At 50.2% G+C, this 24,946-nt stretch overlaps 2 protein-coding genes across 2 annotated transcripts in view; both read right to left on the reverse strand.

Annotated features, from left to right (window-relative positions):
- LOC115099640 (multiple epidermal growth factor-like domains protein 6) overlaps positions 1–8,693 on the reverse strand; it is a 472,995-nt gene extending 464,302 nt beyond the window's left edge. Inside the window, 1 exon segment of the mRNA XM_029617371.1 lies at positions 8,407–8,693. Within this exon segment, the coding sequence (XP_029473231.1) occupies positions 8,407–8,408 (2 nt within the window). The 5' untranslated portion in view covers positions 8,409–8,693.
- An 8,417-nt stretch (positions 8,694–17,110) lies between these two features.
- On the reverse strand, positions 17,111–22,088 carry LOC115099286. Its single transcript, XM_029616841.1, has 3 exons — positions 22,023–22,088; positions 20,111–20,664; positions 17,111–17,598 (listed from the first exon to the last, which is right to left on the reverse strand). The coding sequence occupies exons 2-3, from the start codon at positions 20,661–20,663 to the stop codon at positions 17,420–17,422; spliced, it is 732 nt and encodes a 243-aa protein (XP_029472701.1). The 5' UTR covers position 20,664; positions 22,023–22,088; the 3' UTR covers positions 17,111–17,419.
- Between the last annotated feature and the right edge of the window lie 2,858 nt (positions 22,089–24,946).

Consider the following 24,946-nt stretch of genomic DNA (forward strand, 5'->3'; position numbering starts at 1 on the left):
CATCCCCCTTCACTCCCCAACATCCCCACACTGACTTTCTCGCTCCCTGTCAAACATTTCATTCAACTTACCTCCTCTCATGTTCCTTCCACCCACGCCAGTTTGCCTCCCTCACCCCATCATCCTGACTCCCTCAGCTCTCAATTATCCCCCTCACTCTCTTTCTTATTCACTCTCACCCCTAGTTCATCCCTTGAATAATCTCGCCATCCCCCCACATCACCCCTTTTTCTTACTCTCTCAAACCATTTCAATCACTCTCTCACAAATCCACTTCGCTGCCTCTAGTTCCGATACCCTTCACCCCCCTTCAGCACCTCAAGCTCTCTCATCCATCACCACCTTTGCCCCACCCGCCCACCTCTGGCACTTTTCATCCCATCACCACCTCTGGCTTTCTAGCATGAGGTTCCTTTAACCTCCCACTAAACACCACTGAAATCCAGAAAGAGGAAAGCCATTATTAGGTCAAAAATGTATCGTATAGGAAACTTACTGTTTCTTTGTAAGCTGAAAGGGCTGAAATACAGAAAATGTTGGTGCAATCATGGCTTCCACCTTTTTCCTAAATAGCAAATAATTATTTTCTCTCCCCAGCTCATAAGGTAAGAAATTCCAAAGTGAAGAGTGCAAAACAACTGAATACCCTGTTCCTAGTAGTGGATAACCTAGCAGATGACACTGGTGAAATAGTTAACAACATTTGTTGAGATGATCTTAAAGTCCTGGTAGGCCCATGACATTGGCCAAATATTTGGGATTATCCAAGTATAAACGTTTCTGAATCATGGTTAGAACTTTAAACCCTTTTCTGTATAAGGACTGGCATGAGCCCTTAGTGCTGCACATAGCTGAAACAGCCTCGTGAGTGAACCCACAAGGCCTACACTGGCAGCTGGAAAACAGACTTAGTAGCAGGCCAGACTGCAGCTTCACCTATGCTAGCCCCCTCCCCCTTTGGGTTGAGCTCTTGGGTTCTGGACCTCAGAACAGAGAACAACATGAGAAGTCCAAGACACGCCAGGCAGCTAGCAAGAATGGCCAGGTCCAAGCAAGGGTTCAGGTCCAGCAGGCAGGTTAGTCCAGGCCAAGGGTCAGGGCAAGCAGCAGACAAGAGATCCAAGCTAGAGCCAGAACCAGGGAGTCAAAGAACCAGACAGACAGAGGAGACTAAGGTGCAACCAAGGCAAGGAACAGGGCACAGGGAAGACAAAGACAAATCAAAGCATGAGACAAGGAGCCGGGCACAACAAGCCACAGCTAGCACCATGCACTGGAGCACAAGAACACCAGGAGATCTGTTGCTGAGGCACTGGCTGGTTGCAAAGGACTTCCTTATATACTGATGGGGAACATGATGTCATCAGCCAGCACCACAGGAAGTCCCAGCTAGGAGACCCATAAAAGGAAGTCCAGAGTTACAGGAAAGTCCATCCCGGGTCCTAGGAACACTGTACTGCTGGAGGCTATGCTGGAGTTGCTTTGGATCAGAGGTGAGGGGCGTAACACTATGGGGCGGATTTTAAAACGAGCGCGAATAGCCTACTTTTGTTTGCGCTGGATTTTAGTAGATACGCGCGGAGCCGCGCGTATCCGCTAAAATCCTGGATCGGCGCGCGCAAGGCTATCGATTTCGTATAGCCGGCGCGCACCGAGCCGCGCAGCCTACCCCCGTTCCCTCCAAGGCCGCTCCGAAATCGGAGCGGCCTTGGAGGGAACTTTCCTTTGCCCTCCCCTCACCTTCCCCTACCTAACCCACCCGCCCGGCCCTGTCTAAACCCCCCCCTTACCTTTGTCGGGGGATTTACGCCTCCCAGAGGGAGGCGTAAATCCCCGCGCGCGAGCGGGCCTCCTGCACGCCGGGCCGCGACCTGGGGGCGGGTACGGAGGGCGCGGCCATGCCCCCGGACCGCCCCGGGCCGTAGCCACGCCCCCGTACCCGCCCCCAAAACGCTGCCGACACGCCCCCGAAACGCCCCCCTCGGAGAACCCCGGGACTTACGCGAGTCCCGGGGCTCTGCGCGCGCCGGGAGGCCTATGTAAAATAGGCTTCCCGGCGCGCAGGGCCCTGCTCGCGTAAATCCGCCCGGTTTTGGGCGGATTTACGCGAGCAGGGCTCTGAAAATCCGCCCCTATGGTTTCAATAAGCAGCCAGGGTAAATCTTAGAAAGCTGATGTAATGTGGACCCTCCTTTAACCACACCATTTTGGATGCAGTTTACAGGTACTTAAATTAGTGTAGCGTTGCCAACCTGCCTGCAAGCCAACATGAGATATTAGACAGAGTAGCCTTTATTTTGTAACTTCCACCCTCAGGGGCGGATTTTCAGAGCCCTGCTCGCGTAAATCAGCCCAAAACCGGGCGGATTTAGGCGAGCAGGGCCCTGCGCGCCGGGAAGCCTATTTTACATAGGCCTCCCGGCGCGCGCAGAGCCCCGGGACTCGCGTAAGTCCCGGGGTTCTCCGAGGGGGGCGTGTCGGGGGCGTGTCGGGGGGCGGGCCCGGTTGTCGCGGCGTTTCGGGGGCGTGTCGGCAGTGTTTTGGGGGCGGGTACGGGGGCGTGGCTACGGCCCAGGGCGGTCCGGGGGCGTGGCCGCGCCCTCCGTACCCGCCCCCAGGTCGCGGCCCGGCGCGAAGGAGGCCCGCTCGCGCGCGGGGATTTACGCCTCCCTCTGGGAGGCGTAAATCCCCCGACAAAGGTAAGGGGGGGTTTAGACAGGGCCGGGCGGGTGGGTTAGGTAGGGGAAGGGAGGGGAAGGTGAGGGGAGGGGAGGGCAAAGGAAAGTTCCCTCCGAGGCCGCTCCGATTTCGGAGCGGCCTCGGAGGGAACGGGGGTAGGCTGCGCGGCTCGGCGCGCGCCGGCTATACAAAATCCATAGCCTTGGGCGCGCCGATCCAGGATTTTAGCGGATACTCGCGGCTCCGCGCGTATCTACTAAAATCCAGCGTACTTCTGTTTGCGCCTGGAGCGCAAACAAAAGTAGGCTATTTGCGCTAGTTTTAAAATCCGCCCCTCAATGTATTCTGCAGGAAAATAAGCAGCATCAGGATATCAAACAGAAAACCAAGAATGGGCTCATGTCTCATGAAATATGGAGCTAAACTAACATCACCGTTAGTCCAATAAAAAAAGGCATCATTTGCAATTTGTTTGTTTGACCTTTACTTCTACCTATTTAAATTGGATTAACGCAAACAACCACAGTAAAGCCAATTAGCAATTGCAATGATTGAAAAATCGCTATAAAAGTAGCTGAGTTCAAAGGAGACTATTTAGCTCTGATAGACTTCCCTCCCCCCAATCTTGCAGCTGATTATAAAGCAAGTTATCTTGAATTCATAATCCTGGCACTCGGCACACGTCCGACTACTCCCCCCTGTTCATGCGCCCCCCCTCCATTTGTTATTCCATTTCAAGCTTTTATTAACCTGCACATATAAACCACCAACATTAGGGTACACAGCAACATTAACTCGCTAACTTTCTAGCCTTAACGCTAAACCTGTCCGACGCTGGAGAAATTGAATATCTTTTATAATGCAGCACTCACCCCGAGGAGACACTTACTGTGTTCTCTTCATCACCGGTCACCTTGTAACGCCCCCAGCATCAGGCCGCGCCAGGCAAAATGTCCGGGAGACAGGACAGCCGTGCTGTGCTGCCCCCCGCCATTTATTTATTTATTTACCACATCCCTATGCCGGCCGCATGCCTGGCACGGGTCCTTTTATTATTTATTTTCTCACACCTTTCCCAGCCACTCGTTATTTGTGGTCTGGCTCTATTATAACCAAGCTAAAACTAATGCCCATTGCCAGCTCAGGTGTCTGCTAGCTGCCCTTTAACTGATATTTATGCTGTTATTCATAATGGGGCGGATTTTAAGAGCCCTGCTCGCGTAAATCCGCCCGGATTTACGCGAGCAGGGCCCTGCGCGCCGGTGTGCCTATGTTCAATAGGCACACCGGCGCGCGCAGAGCCCCGGGACTCGCGTAAGTCCCGGGGTTTTGAGGGGGCGTGTCGGGGGCGTGGCCGATCGGCGCGGCGTTTCGGGGCGGGACACGGGGTTTTGGGGGAGGGCCGGGGGCGTGGCCGCGCCCTCCGGAGCCGCCCCGGGGTTGCGTCTAGGCGCGCCAGCGGCCCGCTGGCGCGCGGGGATTTACTTCTCCCTCCGGGAGGCGTAAATCCCCCAACAAAGGTAGGGGGGGGTTTAGACAGGGCCGGGGGGGGGGTGGGTTAGGTAGAGGAAGGGAGGGGAAGGTGAGGGGAGGGCGATAGCGAATTCCCTCCGAGGGCGCTCTGATTTCGGAGCGGCCTCGGAGGGAACGGAGGCAGGCTGCGCGGCTTGGCGCGCGCCGCCTACACGAAATCGGCAGCCTTGCGCGCGCCGATCCAGGATTTTAGCGGATATGCGCGTATCTACTATAATCCCGCGTACTTTTGTTTGCGCCTGGAGCGCCAACAAAAGTACGCCGACGCGCCGTTTTTGGAAATCTACCCCAATAAGAGCACATTAAATTTTGAAGTAACAATTTTACTTTTATATTAAGATTCTAGTGTATTTTTCATTCTAATGTGCAATATTGTTAATATTTTAATATTTTACTTTTTTACTAATTACTTAATTTAATGAATGTATATTGATCGATGCACTGCTCTGTCAACCGTTGTGATGGCTATGCCGAACGATGGTATATAAAAAAAGCAGTAAATAAATTAAATAAATAAATGATGGCACCCGAGCACCCTGCCATTTTTCATCTTCCTTGCTGGCTGCTGAGTTGCTGCCACGGCAGGGGCCAGAAACCCCTTACATGGGCCTGCCCCCCCCCCCCCCCACACACCTAAATACAGGCATGCCCATATCGAAAATGTGCAGGCCTATATCAGACAGGTGTCCCCTGTCCCAAATAAACCTGTGCACGGAGTCATCAATTCTGCATGAAGTATCCACTATCATGTAACTGGCTACTTCCTTATTCACTTTCTTCCTGCTCTTCTCTATCCCTTTGCGACTCCTGGCTCTCTTCCCGTCAAGTCTAGAAATGATATGAAACTAGATAATAACCCCTGTGCCTCATTCAGTGTCCAAGCTCTATTAATTATTGTTATCAAATTGACTCCTCCTTTGCATCACTAAATCATTTCTCCCCGAGTGTATACCAATGACATCTAAGCTTGTTATCAGACAGAGTGTGGGGGATCAGCTGGACCCCTTGCACACCTCTATGGGTTATCCATTTTACAACAGCACCTATGGCATTCCCACTGTTTGCCTCCTAGATTTTACCCCTCTAGGACGCTTGACATCCTTTTTACTGGAAGCACGACAGTGCCGTACCGTCACGGTATTTAAAAATGACCCTTCCCCGGGCGACTTTCCACGCGAGTGTGCTTCCACTGCTGTGACTGGGCATAAAACGCTACCTCGTGACCAGCCCAGCAAAAGTCCTGCATCCTTCCTCAATCCTAACTGTCTTAGACTTTCTTAACCATGCCTGGAGATTATTTCCTAGTGCCTTTACTAGCTGTGAGCCTCCTGCAGCCCATACTTATCCCCGAGCATTTGTCTATCCTTCCATTATTTTCCTTTATCATGAAATCCACGTGGTTGCAGTAGAGGGGCATTAACTTTTTTTTTATCCCATGCCTTGAATGGCGCCACCGTGATCTGGGTACCCTTATCCCTTCTGATGATAAACCGATGCTGTGTCCTTGCCACCTCTGTCCCTTCTGCTGTCCCTGCAGCAAAAGAACTACAAAACTCCTCTTTTAATAGAAGAAATGTGAGCTAAATATAGTATCAATGTTCCCCGTTTATGGACGGCTGGTGTTATAGTCACCTATAACACCACCTCCTTATTTCATAATCTCACCAGTTGCCAATGACCTCCTTCCCCAATTTGCCAGTGATGCTGTCCAACTTTATTTATTTAGTTCTTTCTTTTTTATTTTTAAGACTGGGTATGAAAAACAAACAGGACCCCCATAGCCTCCCAAAGTTTGTTTTCTGATATTTCAGGGGTAAGTACAGCCAAGAAAGTGAAACTCCTCCCAGCTTTTTTGGCAGGGCAATATATCCAAGTGGCAATAACTGTAATCAGAATAGACTGGTCCCCCTTGGGTGGTTGATACCCTCCATGTAGTCAAATAATTGAACTTTATTCTAGATCTTCCAGTAGCCCCCACTGTAGCCAACTTGCAGCCCCAACTCTGACAATGACTGATTATGCCCGTGTAGGCTGATTAAGGTAACTAAGAATACATGCCTTATTGTTGTGGTAGCCGGCCGCGGGACACCGCAACCGGCCACACCTACTCCTCGTGCAGGTCCGGGCCTCCACCACCGCTCTCGCTCGGCAGGGCCCTCTGCTTCCTCGGTGCGGCAGGGAACCGGCCCCGCCATCCCTGCACTGCCAGCCACGGCCGCTGCTAGACGTGCGCGGCACCTCCCCCTTCTTAAAGGGGCCGCAACAGGAAACACCTCCCGTGGGACCCGGAGGTGTGATCCGCCCCAGGACCTATTTAAGGCAGCTCCCACCGCTTTACCTTCGCCTCAGCAACAGGTCTCGCTCTGCCTTAGAGCTGTATGTTGCCTCCCTGTGCTCCAGCCTCCTTGCGTTCCTGCTCCACTTCCCCCTGGCTTGCTCTCCTGGTTCCTGGCTTGGTTCGCCCCTGGATCTTGCCTTCGTCTTCTGCCTGCCCTGAACATCTGCCTGTTCACTGTTTCTGCTGCTAGCCGCCTGCCTCGACCTCTGGCCCGTCTTCAGATTCTTCTTCTTGCCGCCTGCCCCGACCATCGGACCGCCTGACCTGCCTACGCCTCACGAGCATAGACCAGCCTCAGGGAGACCCGCTCCTAAGTCCTGCTGGCCCCGGCACCCAAGGGCTCAACCTGCGGGGAACAAAGGCTGGTAAAGGTGAAGGTCCGGTTGGGTCTCCACTGTCTACATCCGCCTCCCAATGACAAGGGCCTATAGGTAACCCCAATAGGAAGCTCCAACCTCGTCTCGTCCAAGGGTCCACCTCTAGACGCAACACCTTATATACACAAATGCATGCACACGGTGCTCCCACTTCCCCCTTTGTACCTACAATTGTACATTTACTTAGTACCAACAGAACTCCAGATCTGCATAATCTGTACTTCTAATTGTATACTCAGAATGTGATCCAATTCTTTGCCAGAATAATGATTAACCACTGGCACCACTTGATTGTTTGCTTACAATTAGGCTGAAAGCAGAATTTAACTGTCATCAAAGTCGCTAATTAAAATGGATAGATCTCCCCCAAAAGCTTTAAAATATGAAATGTTGCTTTGCATTAAACTTCACAAGCCAACTGGTTAACCCTTTTGCATGAGAATTACCCTACCGTTGCCTTCTGGCTCTTGCATCCATACCGCATGTCCTAATGCCATTTCCAAGCCAGTTTGCAGAAGCTCGTAAAGATGTGAACGTGCTTGCCCACTGCATGATAAAGAGACATTCCCAGTCTCCTGTGTTAGCTCCTAAGGAACACCGTGAATCTCCCCAACCTTAAGCTTCCTACACAGCACAAAATGAGCCTGATTGGCTGCTTCTCACCCTTTTCTTTTCACAAATGCTCTCTCTGTTTACCCAGCTTCTCAAAGAGGGCAGTAGCTGGCTCTGATGGTAAATGAAACCATCCTTGAGTGAATCTGTTAATTCATTTGTAAAATAAACCAACCTCTTCTGGAAACCTTTAGACTATATGTTTCTCACACTGCCCTTTAAACAGCCAAGTAACCTCCACAAGTTTTGCAAAATACGATTGAACTCTTATTTTCTTGTACTGTGTGCTCTTGCCATTTATTAACTCTTTGAAAGTACATCTTGTAGGCGAGCTTAGCCAAAATTAACTTAACTATCTCTCATCCTAGCTAAATAACTTCTACATGCAGCATATGTTAGCTAGTTCTATATCTATACAGATATACCTACAACCTCTCTCCCCTCTCCCCCCTATCTAGATATCCCGAGGTACCTGGAGTCCTCATATTCTTCCAGCAACCCCTAACTGCTGAATTTGCTACTATTCAGATCCTTTTATAGAAAAAGCAGTTTGTCATTGCTGGCGATCCTATTCACTCGCCAGCCTTTGTATATCTAAAACAGCTTCTTGTCCAATATACTAACACTACTAGCAATTCAGATTACCTGCCTTACTGCTCCTGGCAAGGAGCCAAAGCTCTTATCACATCCTGCTCCTGCATTAAACCAAGAGATATAAATTATCTTGTTCATAAAACTAAGCCACAAATATTGGCTCTCACAGCATTTTTCTTTCAAAAAGAAGACAATCACCTTAGAAGTATCCTGACCTTTTCAAACCCCCTCACCCCAGCACGTGTGCACGTGCGAACGCATACCCATACTTACATGTTCTGTTCCTGCAGTCCTCTTGATCTGCGCCTTATGAATCTGCTGTGTATGTATGCAGGCACACACACACAGCAAACCCATGTTCTCTGTTCCTGCAGCCCACTTGATCTGTTGCCTCATGAATCTGCTGTGTCTGTGTGTGTGTGTGTGTGTAAGTACACAGCAAACCCATGTTCTCTGTTCCTGCAGCCCACCTAATCTTTGACCAGAGGCTGCCCTCTGCACCACCACCACCACCTAACCGGTTTTGATTACCATGCTGTATGCTTGCTGCTTCCTGCATCCCTCTCTGGTCTCCCCCCACCATTCTGCTGCGCTGCTTTCTTTATATCCATGCTGCTCCTCGTCTGCCTGCATCCCCCTCAGGTCCCTCCCCACTCCTTTTCCGTCTGCATCTGTCTGCTCCCTAATCGCTCTGACTAGTTCTCTCAGGACATCACCATTCCTCTTCTGTCTGCATCTCTATCTGATCTCCCTCTCTGTCCTTTGCCATTCCCTCTGCTCTCTCTCTCTCTCTCTCCTCCATTCCCTCGCTGTCCAGAGATTATCTGCATCTTCTTTATTCCCATCACCTACTTTGCTGCTCCACGGGAACTACTGAAAATCCCCCCTCTAACCAGTCTATATACTGCGCTGCTCTGGTTCCATGACTGCATGCATTATATACGCAATCACCTGCTTCCAGGTCCTTTACTCTCTTTCTCATATTGAGGATTACTTTATAGGCCACCCCATGTTCATGATACTCAATTGCTGTGCCTCTGCTGCACCCTGGATCAATCTCCTCTCCTGTTCTGGAGCAGATTGGCACCCAGTCCTAGTGATCTCCGTGCTGGGGCTGTACTGGGACAGCCACATTCCTCCTCCCTTATAAGCACTGCTCAGTTGTCCTTATGCAGGATTCCCAGCTGTACTTCTGAAAAATAGAAACCTCTGTCAGTGTCTCCCAGCCTCTCTCCTGCTGCTGTTCGCATCTGCTGTCCCCTTCCTTCTGCCTTGCCACTGAAGCATTCAATGGCTAACTTCCCTGTCTTCCCTTTTTTTATCCCCTTATCTTTTGCATCCATCCACCCACCCCTACACCTGCCCTGAACTACTGGTTCCTGCTATACTAATCCCCCATCCCCCTCCTGTACCTGTTCCTCCTGAACTTTTGTTCCATTCTCTATTTTACATCCCAGGATTCCCAATGAATAGAAATTGGGGCCAATCCCAACTAAACCTGTGAACTATGGGGGTGGCTGAAAGCGAAGACCTGGTTATGTGCCTCTGGGTGGGTAGTCTGGTTTCAATTTTTATTTTTTTATCCTTTACAGATTGTGGGCGACCTGACGAAAGAGGTTCTTGTCAAGAACAGTCAAGCAGACCCCTTTTTTTTTTTTTTAATTTAATGACTTTCCCCACTACGCTGTTTCAGTCTTGTTTATTGTCAGCATTCTGATCAGGAGCCTCCAGGCCACAACCTCATAGACAGATGGACAGAGAAGACACATATAACATACTACAGAAGAGCGCTTCAGCTAAGTAAGGCAAGACAGAAACAAAAAAGTTAAGGGTCACCTTTAAGTGATTTAGTTGCTAGTATGAATGCAAAGAGTATCAGAAAAGCATAAATTCCGAATGGCTCTCTGCGCTGAACATGTTTGTTTAAATGTCTGAAGAGAGAGATCTCTAAGTGGAAAAGTCTTACAGAGCTCTCGATTATCAAAAAAGGACCTGGAGTCTTTATCCTATGTTTTTAATATGCAACAAGGTTATCCACAAACTGTAGGGTATTCCACCCCTCCTTGTTTTACAGTGCTTATGCTGGTCAGTGGCCACCAGGATCCAGGCACTGCTAATGTTTCTAGGACTGAAGAACTTGGTTGGATCTCAATCTCGGGTCCTCAGTAAAGCCGCAGACCCTGCGTTTGGATGGAAGCCAACAAGAAGCCACGGGGGGCTCCTCCACTTTTTGTCTGCAAACAAGGGTTGCCTGCAGTCCCCGCTGACTTACAGGAATACCTGGTGGGTGGGTGGGTGTGGGGGCACCCAGTTTGTTTCTCTTTCTGTGTACTCTCTCAACACTGCAGGGCTTTACAATTAGAGAATAGGCACAGAAAGCCTAGTCCTGGGAAGGGATTGGCAGAGATACTGGGAGATTTAATTAGTCTGTGCCATCTGCAGTAATTGGGCTGCCACCATAAAGGTGGACGAGGAGGAACATGGAAAAGCAAACTAGAACTATTCAGTGTGGTATTTTTAAAGCCGGATAAAGGTCTCTCCGCATAACAACTGCTCTTATAGTAAAAAAAAAAACAAACAAAAAACCTCATTTCTTTTCTGATGTTCCTCGCGTGCAAAATGCTCGACTGTTTTCTGACCATGTGGGACGCGACCGTACGTCGTTTCATGGTCCTAACCCCAAACCATTCCCTACCTCCATCCTGTACCGAAGCAGAGACGGACAGACAGACAGAAACAGTGGACGAATCGCAGATGCAATTCACTTTTACTTGTTTTTTTGTTGGCCTAGGAACGCGCTCCCCACACTGCGATCCGGCTCCGTGCAATCGCGCGGTAACTCTTCCAGTTGAAGGCCGGTAAAAGCATTAGGGCATGCACGGCGAGCTGCTCCAAGTTCAGCTTTTCTTTCCCCTCTACGTTTTTTGCTTTCCTGCTTCTCTCTCACATGCGTTTCTGTACTGACCTCAGGCTGCATCTTTCCAAACTTATCCAGCTTGCGTGCAACTGCATCCTGCTCCCCAAACGGCTTGGGAGCCCGGGGACGGTGCAATGGGCTCCGAGCTCGCTCCCTCGGCCGGCGGCTGCTCTTTGGCTATACCACCTAACCCTAGCCACGTTACCTGGCGGGGGAGCAGCCCTTCCTCTGGATCTCCTGCCCTGGCTGTGGGAGCAGCGAGGTGCACTCACCTGCCCTGCTGGAGGTCCCGGGCGGCGGCGGCTCCCAGCGCCCGGCCCGAGCAGAGGAGCGGCGGCTCCCAGGCTGCTCTCCAGGCTCCAGTGCCGCAGCCGGCGACTGAGCGCTGAAGAGGAGCAGCAGGAGGAGGAGCCGCCGCTTCGCCTGGCGAGGGGAGGGTCTCGGGACTGGAGGGCACTGCTGCTGGGGCTGTTTCCCTGGGGAGGGTCTCCGGTCCCGGGACTGGGGGGGGGAGGGCACTGCTGCTGGGGCTGTTTCCCTGGGGAGGGTCTCCGGTCCCGGGACTGGAGGGGGGGAGGGCACTGCTGCTGGGGCTGTTTCCCTGGGGAGGGTCTCCGGTCCCGGGACTGGAGGGAGGGGGGGGGGGGGGGGGCACTGCTGCTGGGGCTGTTTCCCTGGGGAGGGTCTCTGCTTCCGGGGCTGCCTGGAGTTGAGGGGCGTCGTGGGAGGGGAGGGGAGAGTCGCTGCACCTGGGACTTGCTGCGCTGCTCCCGGGACTGGATGGACTCGAGAGGTTTCCGAGGAGAGGGGAGGCCCTGCTCCTGGCTCTGGAGAGGAGGAGTCGGGGGCTGGTACCCTGGGGAGGGTCACCGCTCCCGGGCCTGGACGGGATGGAGGGACTTCCTGGGGAGGAGGGGGAGGGTCTCTGCCTGGGGATCATCGGGGCTGGAGCTGAGGAAGGGTCACCGCTTCCCAGGGCTGAAGTGGAGGTGAGGGGCTTTGGGCTCCCTACGGATTCTCCCGGGGGGGGGGGGGGGGGGGCAGGTGTCACCGCTCCCCAGGGTTGAAGCTGAGGAGGTTGGGGGATCATCGCTGCCAGGTTTGGCGCTGAGGGATTGCTGCTGACTCTCAGTCCCCCTGTCTCCTATTGCAGCTGCCAGACTCCCTCGGCTCAGCTGCAAGCTCCATGGAAACTGCCCACGCTGCAGCACAGCCCTCCCACCCCTTCCCGGGGGAGATGGAGGGGGACCTAGAGTCTCCCCCGGAGCCCCTGCCTCCACAGTAGCCTCCCATCGGAGAGAGACACGGGGACACCGAGTGCAGGCACAGCTCTGACTCCTGCTCCCTTCTCCATCCATGAAAAGGCTCCTTGGTGCTGCAGAGAAGGGAAGTCTTTTTCTTCCCCTGAAGCAGAGCGTTTACTGCAGTGATCTGGGGAGAAACATGTAAACGAGGACAGCTCGAGCATTTGCATACTGCAATTAATTCAAACTACTACAAAATGAGTATGGGGATGGGGCAGTGCCAGAGAGCGTGGTTGTCATGAAGTACAAGATTACCTGAAACCAGGGCTAGTGTGTAATCCCGAGGGTGCAAGAACCTGAAACCAGGGCTAGTGTGTAATCCCGAGGGTGCAAGAACCTGAAACCAGGGCTAGTGTGTAATCCCGAGGGTACAAGAACCTGAAACCAGGGCTAGTGTGTAATCCCGAGGGTGCAAGAACCTGAAACCAAGGCTAGTGTGTAATCCCGAGGGTGCAAGAACATGAAACCAAGGCTAGTGTGCAATCCCGAGGGTGCAAGAAACTAAAACCAGGGCTAATGTGTAATCCCGAGGGTGCAAGAACCTAAAACCAGGGCTAGTGTGTAATCCCGAGGGTGCAAGAACCTAAAACCAGGGCTAGTGTGTAATCCCGAGGGTGCAAGAACCTGAAACCAAGGCTAGTGTGTAATCCCGAGGGTGCAAGAACCTAAAACCAGGGCTAATGTGTAATCCCGAGGGTGCAAGAACCTAAAACCAGGGCTAATGTGTAATCCCGAGGGTGCAAGAACCTAAAACCAGGGCTAATGTGTAATCCCGAGGGTGCAAGAACCTAAAACCAGGGCTAGTGTATAATCCCGAAGGTGCAAGAACCTAAAACCAGGGCTAGTGTGTAATCCCGAAGGTGCAAGAACCTAAAACCAGGGCTAGTGTGTAATCCCGAAGGTGCAAGAACCTAAAACCAGGGCTAGTGTGCAATCCCGAGGGTGCAAGAAACTAAAACCAGGGCTAGTGTGTAATCCCGAAGGTGCAAGAACCTAAAACCAGGGCTAGTGTGTAATCCTGCTGGTACAAGAACCTAAAACGCAGGGACAGTGTGCAATCCTGCTGGTACAAGAACCTAAAACGCAGGGACAGTGTGCAATCCTGCTGGTACAAGAACCTAAAACGCAGGGACAGTGTGCAATCCTGCTGGTACAAGAACCTAAAACGCAGGGACAGTGTGTAATCCTGCTGGTACAAGAACCTAAAACGCAGGGACAGTGTGTAATCCTGCTGGTACAAGAACCTAAAACGCAGGGACAGTGTGTAATCCTGCTGGTACAAGAACCTAAAACGCAGGGACAGTGTGCAATCCTGCTGGTACAAGAACCTAAAACGCAGGGACAGTGTGCAATCCTGCTGGTACAAGAACCTAAAACGCAGGGACAGTGTGTAATCCCGAGGGTGCAAGAACCTAAAACTCAGGGACAGTGTGTAATCCTGCTGGTACAAGAACCTAAAACGCAGGGCTAGTGTGCAATCCTGCTGGTACAAGAACCTAAAACGCAGGGCTAGTGTGCAATCCTGCTGGTACAAGAACCTAAAACGCAGGGACAGTGTGTAATCCTGCTGGTACAAGAACCTAATACGCAGGGACAGTGTGTAATCCTGCTGGTACAAGAACCTAAAACGCAGGGACAGTGTGCAATCCTGCTGGTACAAGAACCTAAAACGCAGGGACAGTGTGCAATCCTGCTGGTACAAGAACCTAAAACGCAGGGACAGTGTGTAATCCTGCTGGTACAAGAACCTAAAACGCAGGGACAGTGTGCAATCCTGCTGGTACAAGAACCTAAAACCAGGGCTAGTGTGTAATCCCGAAGGTGCAAGAACCTAAAACCAGGGCTAGTGTGTAATCCTGCTGGTACAAGAATGCCTAAAGCCAGGGTTGTGTGTATCCTGAGAATGAAGTACCTTAGAGGGCAATATAGGGAGTCAGGAACATCACAAAGGGAAGAGCACCTGCAAACATTTCAAAAAGCACACACTAGCACATTTGCAAAATTTAGCACAGGCTATTTTTTTGCCTGAGAAGCCATTCACTGAAAATATGCAGAAGCGCTAATGAGCTGAAAATTGATGCAAATTGGCTCAGTCCAGATTTTGCCTGAGCTAATTTGCTTGTGCAAAAATACGCCATTTCCTGTGAAATTTAACTACACCTCAGGGGCCAAAGTACTAAAATGAGCGTTAAAATCTGTCTATCACACACAGACTGTACACTATAGTTTTTTAAACTCCTAAAGCAGTAACCTAATGTTATTCTAAGGCATCTGGAGTTAAAAAAATATGCAACCCTCCCCCCCCCCCCCCCCCCCCCCCAAAAAAAAAAAAACCAACCAAACAAAAAAAAAAACAAAAACAAATGTGCATAATGAAAATGCTTAGGGCACATAAATCATGTTTACTACTCAGAAAACATGGTTTATGTGCATAAAACTGTTTTCAGTGCAGGCAACAATGCTTTCTGCATGTACAATCCCAGCACTGAACTGCCAGCTTCCACCTGTAGACTAAACGTTAGCCTGGCAAACTTTATGCCACTTTCACCAAGAGATGTTTGCAGTGCTAAGAAAACACAAGGTAAGCCAGCGCACCTCTGTGCACGGAGAGGTAAGAGCTAATGCCAACTTTATACATTCATTGCTGTGCACACAGCTCCTTGCTACAACAGCCGTAAAAACTGAACACAAAAAAAAACAACTGTGCACTCTGGCCAGGGCGCCTTATTACATAACTCTGGCACGCCGTAGCTCACGGACGACCGCCCCTCCCACCCTTGACCACGCGACAACAGAGTAGGTAAGCCAAGATAACTTTTATTAAGTGGAAGAAACGGCCACAGCCAGCATTTAACATTATAACCTTATTACTTTATATTGCAGCAGCTTAAACAATTGGCATTAGCTAAATGCCACGCCCTCACCGGTACCTTGCTTGTTCTTCCCACCCCAATGCTTTTTTGGAGACGGCAGCCCTCCATCCTTCCGCTCCGTGAAGGTGGTATACCATTGGCACCCCGCTCCGTGAATGCCAATCCCGCCTTCCGCTCCGTGAAGGGGAACACCCGCCACTGGCATCCCGCTCCGTGAACGCCTCCGTGGCTACTGCCGCTCCGTGCAGTATTCTGCCGCCTCCTCCCACCCCTGGCCTTGCGGGCCGCGATTATTGCTTATGCCAGGCCTTCATTGGGCCACCCCCAGACCGGCCATTATCTCGGTCTCCGCCATGCTGGCCTTGCGGGCCGCGGTTATTGCTTATGCCAGGCCTTCATTGGGCCACCCCCAGACCGGCCATTATCTCGGTCTCCGCCATGCTGGCCTTGCGGGCCGCGGTTATTGCTTATGCCAGGCCTTCATTGGGCCACCCCCAGACCGGCCATTATCTCGGTCTCCGCCATGCTTAGTTATATCCATGCCCCCGCTTTCCCCCTATGCAAAGTCCTTGGTGCTGTGCTCCTCCCCTTCCCCCTCCCCCAACACCAAAAACTTCCCCTCTATGCAGTGATACATCCCCTTCTGCTCCGGTGAGGGCACCCGCCAAAGTAGGAAACAGTAAAACCTTACTTGTTTTCTACCCCCACTAATTAATTAAAGCTGCTGTGGCCGTTTGCAGTGCAAGGATGAAGATATCTACCCCAACGTCTGATAAGTGAACCCCATCCGGCCTATACATGCCTGAACATGAGAGCGAAATATCATCATGCTTGATGACATATCTCCCTATAGCTCTCAACCACGTCCCCACTTCTTTATTCAATTTGCGCCTGCTTTTTGCGATGGATTTATGCGACCTCGCGTCCCTCCAGACCAATCGGGGGATAATGTGGGACCATACCAATACCACGGCTGGCCATATAGCCTTAATTGCAGTCAAGTCCTTCTTGATCGTGATTATTAAGTCAATGTTTTTGACTGCGACCAAATCGTTACCGCCCAAATGACAGATGATATCAGGCTGTGGTAGTTGCCTGGCGTATTGGAGGATGCAAGGCATTAGTTGGACCCCTCATCCCTCGTTTGCCGAGCCAGAATAAGCTGGCCTTGCTACGAGGTATGCCCATCTGCTCGCTGGAGGTCTTTCTCTTGGTTCTAATGTGCGCCCAATAAATGTACGAGTGCCCCATGATCCATATCACTTTCACGCTCCCCGCTGGCGAGTCTATGATAGACAAAATAAAACGGTTATGTGCAACAGGACGGTAAATATATGCTTTTTATGTTTCTCAGTGAGACTGTTCATTGGGGTGTCTGGTTATTGGGTCGTATGTATGTTTTGAATTTACCGGATTTCCACCACCCTAGCGCCTTAATTTGATCTTCGCTTAAACCGCTGCTGGCGAAGGATGCTGCGCCTATTCGGAATGAATGTGTGTGATAAGCTCCCGCGTCTTCCCCTATCTTTTCCAAGCCTTTGCGTAGCATACTGATAAACTGGTAACGCGATAGCGCGTTGCCATCTTTGTGTTTTAGAAAGGGCCCTCCCCCCAGCGGGCGTACTTTGAGGTATTCTGTTGTAGCCCTTACGGGGCATATCACCCCCGTATGAGCAGGGTATAATGTAATCCAGCGACCTACTGCCCGTTGATCAGTTTTTGCTCGCCTGAGAAAGATCTGTACTGTCTCATTAAACAGCCTTATGTTTTTTATCAGGAGACCCCCATCCGATGCCCTGGTGGTCACCTTTGCCCTCGGGATAAGCTCGCTGTTTCTAAATGCACCAAAGAACATTAGTGAAAAAGCCACGGTCCACAGCTTTACCTCATAATTGTCCCAAACTAGGCTGGGGAGCTCCTTTACCAGTGCTTGTAGCAGCATTGGTGTGATAGGCTTTCTGGCGTCCCTTCTAACTGGTTCTTGTCTCCGCCAACCCTCTAATATCTTTTTTATGAGAAAGGAGTTGCTAATTGAGCCTATCCCCCATAGTTTGGAGACGAAAACAATAGCAGCTACATGTTGCCCTGCCTGTGCTCTTGATACTCCCGAGTTCTTGAGGTAGAGCAAGAACTCTGTTACATTTCTCTCTGTCATTACATTTCTCTCTGTCATTGTCCCTTGAACTTGCGTGTTATTTGATTGGCAAAATTTTTGGAACAGGCTCCAGCCGCGTGCATATGCTCTCCCCGTACTCTGCCAGAGCCGATCTCAATATGGAGGCGATTCCGGGCACCCTAATTCCCAAATCCGCGGAGGGACGTGATAAGGGTGATGCTCTGCTTCCGGGGCCAGGAATCTGAAACGAGACCACTGACAACGAGACAATGCATCAGTGATGCCGTTAGCTTCCCCCGGAACGTACTTAGCCTTAAAGACCAGGTTAATGCGCAGGCAGAGCAGTACTAAATCCCGCAATAGCCTAATGACCCTAGGGGAGTGAGCGGTGAGAGAATTTTTCGCCTGTACAACCGCCATGTTGTCTGACCAAAAAACCACTCTTCTGTTGTGGAAACATGCTTTCCACATGTGTATTGTTGCAACAATGGGGAACAATTCGAGAAAAGTGATGTCTCTGAGTAAACCCATGGCTTCCCACTGTACTGGCCATCGTTCCGCGCACCATTTCCCAGCCAGATAGGCCCCAAATCCAGCGCTCCCCGCTGCGTCGGTGTAGAGCTGCAGCTCCCTATTGGTCATGATCGGGTCCCTCCAAACTGTCCGCCCATTATATTCCCCTAGGAATGTCTTCCATACTATGAGGTCCTCCCTGAGCTCCTTGGTGATTCTAATGAAATGATGGCTCCTGCGAATACCTGCTGTGGCTTGGGACAATCTTCTCATGAAGGGGCGACCCATGGGCATGATCTTGCAAGCGAAATTGAGGTGACCAATGAGTGACTGCATTTGTTTTAGCGTGATTGTTCGGTAGTAGATATGTTGGCCCGTAACGCTGCTATTTTTGCGGGCGGTAGGCGTGTGACCATTTGCAGAGTATCAATTTCGATACCGAGAAATGACAATTTTTGTGACGGTCCTTCTGATTTGTGCTTAGCTAGCGGAATGCCTAATTCGTCAGTTTTCCGGGTGAATGCTTCGAGGGCTTGCGCACAGGCCTGTGTGTCCCTATGGCCGGTAAACAGAAAATCATCCAAATAGTGTATGATTTTCCCTTTCCCGATGTCCTGCTCTACAGCCCATTGCACAAATGTGCTAAACCTCTCAAAGTAGGCGCAAGATATAGAGCAGCCCATCGGGAGGCATTTATCGAAGTAATATTTACCTCGGAATTGAAACCCCAACAGATGGAAGCAGCTTGGATGTATTGGAAGCAAGCGGAAGGCTGATTCAATGTCGGCTTTTGCCAACCATGCCCCTTGCCCCCAATGCCTCACCATGTCTAATGCCTGGTCAAATGAGACGTAGGCGACCGAGCATGCTTCGGGGTCCAAGTAATCATTCACTGACCCACCCTCTGGGAAGGATAAATGGTGAATCATTCGGAATTCCCCTGGCTCTTTTTTGTGAACCACCCCCAGAGGGGAAATCCTAAAATGAGGTAGAGGTTTGTCCTTGAATGGGCCTTCCAACCTACCCATGTCGCTTTCTTTTTTGATCTTTAGTGCAATGACCTCTTCATTATTCCTCGCAGATAAGAGATTCTTAGCCTCTGTGGCGGTTTCTGGCCCCATGAAAGGTATATGAAAACCTTGGGAAAACCCTTCGTATAGCCATCTGGCCTCCTTGGGCTGATAACCCTTTAAACAGACCTGCAAGCTATGTATCTTAATGGGGGTAGGTGCTCTAATGAATTTATTGTTGCTCTGTGTGGGGGATGGTTCCTCCCCTTGAGCATTTTGTTTGAGGGTGGCCTGCACCGCATCCCATGCAGGCGTGTCTGAATTTGCAGGCAGCAGCGAATCTGCAAAAACCAGAGTTGAACAGCCTACAGATGGGAGTCCCCCCACCCCTAAATCTAGTGGCTTGCCCCCACCTTTGCCCTTGACGAAAGGGCTGACCTTGCCGAAATGGAAATCTTCCCGTAAAAGTATGTTGGCGAGGAGTTAACCATGTACTCGGCTGGTATGCATTGCCAGCGAAGCCAGGGACAACCTCCTGCACCATACTCCAACCAAGCCGTACCGCCATAAGTGCGATAAGCACCACAAATGACGTCCTGGTAAGCAATTAAGGAGCAACATTTTTCAGGAAATTTTTGACCTATGATGGATGACAGAATTCTGAATCCTGCTGACCAATTAGCTAGCGTCTTAGCGATGCAGGGTTTCTCCCTAGCTGAGAGTTTGCACGCTTCGTGGCATTTGGGATCGGAACCCTCCCCTTCTTTCCTGAGCAGCTCGAATATATCTACATATTCGCTGCGCCATATTTTCTCTTTTAACGCCTCTGACACATGCGCGGTTAGTGAGCCCACTGTACATGTGTATTGTGCAGCGTTATTGCCATTCGTGGCTGAGCTACCAGTGGTATTGTGCCCATTGGTCCCCAGCTGACCCACCGTTGTTCCAACCGCTGTAGCTGTGGTTGGTGTTCCAACAGCTGTAGCTGGGGCTGGGGTTGGTGTCACAAGTAAAATATCCCCCATGGGTCGTCCTGACTGCCCTGTTTCCTGTGTTGGGCTAGTGTTAGCATTACCCTGCCCATGCCAGTTATCGAAAATAGCTTTCATAGCAGCGAAATTGTCAGTAGGAGCGCTTTGTGGCCCCAGCCACACTTCGCTGCCATTCCTTGGTGGTGGGTAACTGGGCTGTGTTGGGGGGTACCTGCACATTACCCTGGCCCCGGTTTAAATCAGGGTACTCACAGTTCTGTCCTTCTTGCGGTTGCCCGTGTTGTCCATGAGCTGTCTGTTGACGTGCTGGTGGCTGGGTGTTGCCAGCTGAACTGTTGGAGCTGCCCGCTGCACCGTGCTGTGGACCGATGGGCACTGAGCCAGGGGATGGGCTAGTGGTATGCGTTAAGGCATCCAGCATTGCCTTCACCCTGTCCGTGCCATGGATAGCAGCCGCTGACCAGGTTTGGTCCATGAGCTGACGCAGCTGTCGTTCGGTAACATTGCCGAAGTTCTCTCGTGGCGGTGCTGCAGGGGTCGGTGCTGCAGGGGTCATGCCCCGTGGAGGGGGCTGCTCCGGCACATAGCAGCCCAAATGGCTGATGCTACGCGGTTGTCGTGTGCTTGCGGATTTCCTCTTCTTATTCCTCTGTGTCTTGGTCTTACGTTTTTCGACTTCTGGCGTTGCCGCGAAGTTTTCCTGCAATTTGCTTGGCTTCTGACGTGCTCGCTTGGCTAGAGCCTGAGCCTGGTCCGGCATAAGTGCGGACGGGGCAAAAGCCATAGCAAACTGAGTGGTAGCCATGCTGTGTAGACATATTAAATGGTTAGATCTCGCACAGTTTTGGGGGGGGGGGGCATATGAATAGGTAGCCAAACGTGGGTGTGCGCACACCTGCTAAGGGGGGGTGGGGGAGGGGTGCAAGGAGCCGGGGGGGAGGGGGGCTGGGGCTGGGCGCACGTTTGGGCCCGGCAAGTTTGGGGGGGCTGGACGGGAACAGGATGGGGGTGGGGGCAGCTGAGGAAGGTGGAGGGGGGGGGGGCCTGGGGAGTAAAAGGAAAGTAAAAAAAAAAAAAAAAAAGAAAATCCTGAAAGTCCATGTGCTGACCTCCAAAATGGCCGCTGCCATGTGCTAAACTCCCAAAATGGCCGCTGCCATGTGCTGACCTCTGCTGGCAAGCCCTTCCCATGAGAACCACAATACCATGCTAAGATGTAAGCCAACCTTTCATTAATATTTTAATTTACTTTGTATAGAGCTGCATAGCGCAGCCTAAATCATATCTATCAAGCTGAGGGTCCTGTACCCCTTATAATTCAGTATAAACGTGCACATGGGACAGCTGTCCCTTTAAATGGTAACCGAATGCTAAATATCACCTTTAGGATTAATATAAAAACCATCCTGTTAACCTGGCTGAGCACTCAAATGCCATACCGCTGTCCCACGGACATATCATCAGAATTCCCAACTACGGAATGCTGGCTACTTTTTAATTGTCAGATTACTTAGGTATAACAAAGCACATCCACAGGATGTTGAGGTAGCATGGTAGACATGAAGCCTGCCCACTTCCTAGCAATTTAGAGAGCGGGGGGTAAAGCAATACATAGAAAACATCGATTTTAAAGTAAAGTAAGCCTACAAGATCAGTGCTCTAACCACTGAGCTACCAAGCCTGCTACTGCCAGCCATGTGCTCTAACCACCTATGCATTCACCATGTGTAGACCCCTTCAATGGCGTTTCTAAGAGGCTACAAGTGAAAGATAACCAGCCCTGCACTCGCTGCCCTTTCAATAAATACAGCAACATGCAGAGCAAGCATTGTGCTGAAAGCCAGCCATGAATTCATAAAATATATATATATAATAACAGGTAAAGTGTGGCCATGAGCCCATGGCATTTCACTAAATATATATTAGTTAAAATATATATAACCAGCCATGTGCTAAGGCATTTCCTTAAATAAAATAACATTCCAGGCAGAAGCAGCCATGCATTCAAAGCCTTTTCATTAAATAAAGTACTGGTAATGCAGAGCCAGCTCAATGCAAAAGGGGGGGGGGGGGGGTGAGCATACCTTCCAGACCTTAGCAACACACAATTACCATTAATATTCTCAACATTTTGCCTATAAGCCACAAAATCTATGTACTTTACCCAATGATGTAATCAAAGAAATCGTTCCTGCTCCTTTAGCTGATCTGCTCCTCTTACAGCACAGCCCTGCTGAGGTCAGCCTGTTACAGCACAGCCCTGCTGAGGTCAGCCTGTTACAGCACAGCCCTGCTGAGGTCAGCCTGTTACAGCACAGCCGTGCTGAGGTCAGCCTGTTACAGCACAGCCGTGCTGAGGTCAGCCTGTTACAGCACAGCCGTGCTGAGGTCAGCCTGTTACAGCACAGCCGTGCTGAGGTCAGCCTGTTGCTCTCGCTTCCAGGCTGCAAATGTGCTCCCCCCACCCCGCCCTACCTCTAAGTACCTGAGCTCAGAGACGCCGCCTTCTTTGTCTCATTGGCTCATGCCCAGGTTTGAACTGGCCCCTAATCCCCTTGTCCGCCCCTCTCCGCACCTAGGCTGTGCCCCCCTCCCCCCTCCCTCTTGCCTGCCGCACGTCTGCCCAGTTATACGGCCCATGCCTCGAGAGGCGGGCCTCCTTTACCTTCTCAGGGAGGCATAGATAAGTTCTTTTGTGAAAATATTCGATTTTGCACAGATCTTTTCACAAAAAAAAAATGCCCTGATTCAAATGCACATTTTTTTAAAATTTAAATACCACAATAGCAGGAGAAACTTCCTGCAAAGTCATGAAGGACTTTGCTAGATAGTGCACTGGTCTCTTGGTAAGATATAGTGCAGTCAGGCCAAGTTTGAATTGCCGGCTTATGGAGGAAATTGTTTCTAATAACTAGATAATTCCTTAACTCTAGTGTCCCACAAAACTGATTATCATTAACTGTCCCTGCACTTCTTTCCAAACCAACAGCTTGTGTGAAAGCCAGCCAGCCCTCATTTCTCTACTATAAATGCTTCTGCAGAAGAAACATCACCCAGCATTGCCCAAAGCAGAGGCATCAGTGAGGCAGCCAGAGGCTTCCACTGTAGAATAATCTCATTGCTATTTAAATTCTTCTCAAATCTGTCTCAGACGCATCCCTTTCTGCAAAATTTCCAATAAACCAATTAGAGTGTGACCTGTTGAAACTCCCTTTGGTAAATCTGGTAAAATTCACTGCAGTGTAACAGAGTTCCACATTCATGTATTTTATGAGAGTAACAAAAAAATTTGGTGCAATAAAGCGAGCACAAGATAATTAAAAAGACAAGATAAAAAAGAAAATGCATCACACAAACTGCTCCCCTGTGGGTGTGTAGTGAGAGAATATAGAACTATACATCTCCTAATAGAGAAAAACACTTTTTAATAAAATGTTTACTTTTTTCTCGTCCTTTTTGATGTGCCATTAACCCCATTCTCCCTCGCCACCTACAGAGAGTTGAAGCAGGAGCTGGTCTAGTGCTAGGTACTGGTGCAAAGGCCATTTCAGACTGGGTGACTTTTAAAGCTGATCTTGGAAAGTGATTTTGCCATCAGCTGAGCTTGTACTACAGTGAAAAATAAGGAATTAGTTTCAAATCTGCTCAACTGAAACATGAGGGCATTTCCCAGTGCTTGGCTGATTAATCCTTTCCCTTTAAATCGGTTATTTATATTTACTCTTTCAGATAATAGGACCAGGGGACACTTCATGAAGTTAGCAAGTGGCTCATTTAAAACAAATTGAAGAAAATATCTTTTTCACTCAGTGCATTGTTAAGCTCTGGAATTCATTGCCAAAATATGTGGTTACAGCAGTTAGTGTAACAGGGTTTAAAAAAGGTTTGGATAAATTCCTCGAGGATAAATCCATAAACTGCTATTACGGTAATTAATAAGCAATAGTAGCTTCGATCTGTCTAATGTTTGGATACTTGCAGGTACTTGGGACTTGGATGGACCACTGTTGGCCACAGGATATTGGGCTTGATGGACCCTTGATCTGACCCAGTATGGCATTTCTTATGTTCCCAGTGAATAATCCAATTAGCCACTTCAGCCTTTTAGGGTGGATAAATATATATGTGGCTGCATACAAGGTTTGCATGAACTCCCACAAGCATCATGTTGCTATTTACTATGATTTCCAAGTTACCCATTATGCGGCTGATGCAATAAAGTGCACCCAGCCTAGCACCCAGGTTTACACATGATTGGACGTGCATTTTGGATGCGCTAGACTAGCACCCAATGCAATAAGGTTAGCGCGTCCAAAACACGCGCCCAAACAAATGCATAGCCGATTGCACCCATCACATGAAAACTGCATACAGAGGAGGAGACTATTGGCTATTACACCGCCCCCCACCCAATGTAGAAAAATCCCTGGGCACCCAATGCACTTTTTAACAGCAAATTTAACTCCAGCCCTGGAGGTGGCGTAAAGTCAATGTGCGAGTCAAGGGCTCATGAGAAATTTAAAAATATGGTCCTCTGTGTTATGAGCAAGTCCTACTTAGTATCATTGTGACACTTAAATTTACTGCTTGAGGTGTTGAAAAATAAATGTATATTGGCCTGATTAAAAAAATTCTTCTGGACACACAATTCAGATGCCCATAACAAGGGGTGCTTAGCTATGGGCGTCTTCAGCAACCCCAGCAAAATCGGGCAGAAGAAGCGGGATAAAAAATGACGCTCGTATTGAGTGCCCGTTACATTTGTGGGCATCCGATGTATTTGAGTGCTTAGGACACTCAGGGGTAGATTTTCTAAAAGTGCGCCCGCACGTACTTTTGTTCGCGCACCAGGTGCAAACAAAAGTACGCCGGATTTTATAAGATACGCGCGTAGCCATGCGTATCTTATAAAATCCGGGGTCGGCGCGCACAAGGGGGTGCACATTTGTGCAACTTGCGCACGCCGAGCCCTGCGCGCGCTGCCCGTTCCCTTCCACCCCCCCCCCCCCGCACCTTCCCCTACCTAACCCCCCCCCCCCGGCCCTATCTAAACCCCCCCTTACCGTTGTTGTAAAAGTTACGCCTACC

Source organism: Rhinatrema bivittatum, chromosome 9 (assembly GCF_901001135.1).
Source record: "Rhinatrema bivittatum chromosome 9, aRhiBiv1.1, whole genome shotgun sequence".
NCBI classification, from domain to species: domain Eukaryota; kingdom Metazoa; phylum Chordata; class Amphibia; order Gymnophiona; family Rhinatrematidae; genus Rhinatrema; species Rhinatrema bivittatum.

Excerpts from the sequence above, each read along its gene's own strand:
- LOC115099286 (XM_029616841.1), bottom strand. The coding sequence starts at position 20,663 with ATGGCTACCACTCAGTTTGCTATGGCTTTTGCCCCGTCCGCACTTATG. Across the intron at positions 17,599-20,110 it reads ACCGCAAGAAGGACAGAACT|TGGTCTCGTTTCAGATTCCT; the intron begins GTGAGTACCCTG and ends TCTCGTTGTCAG.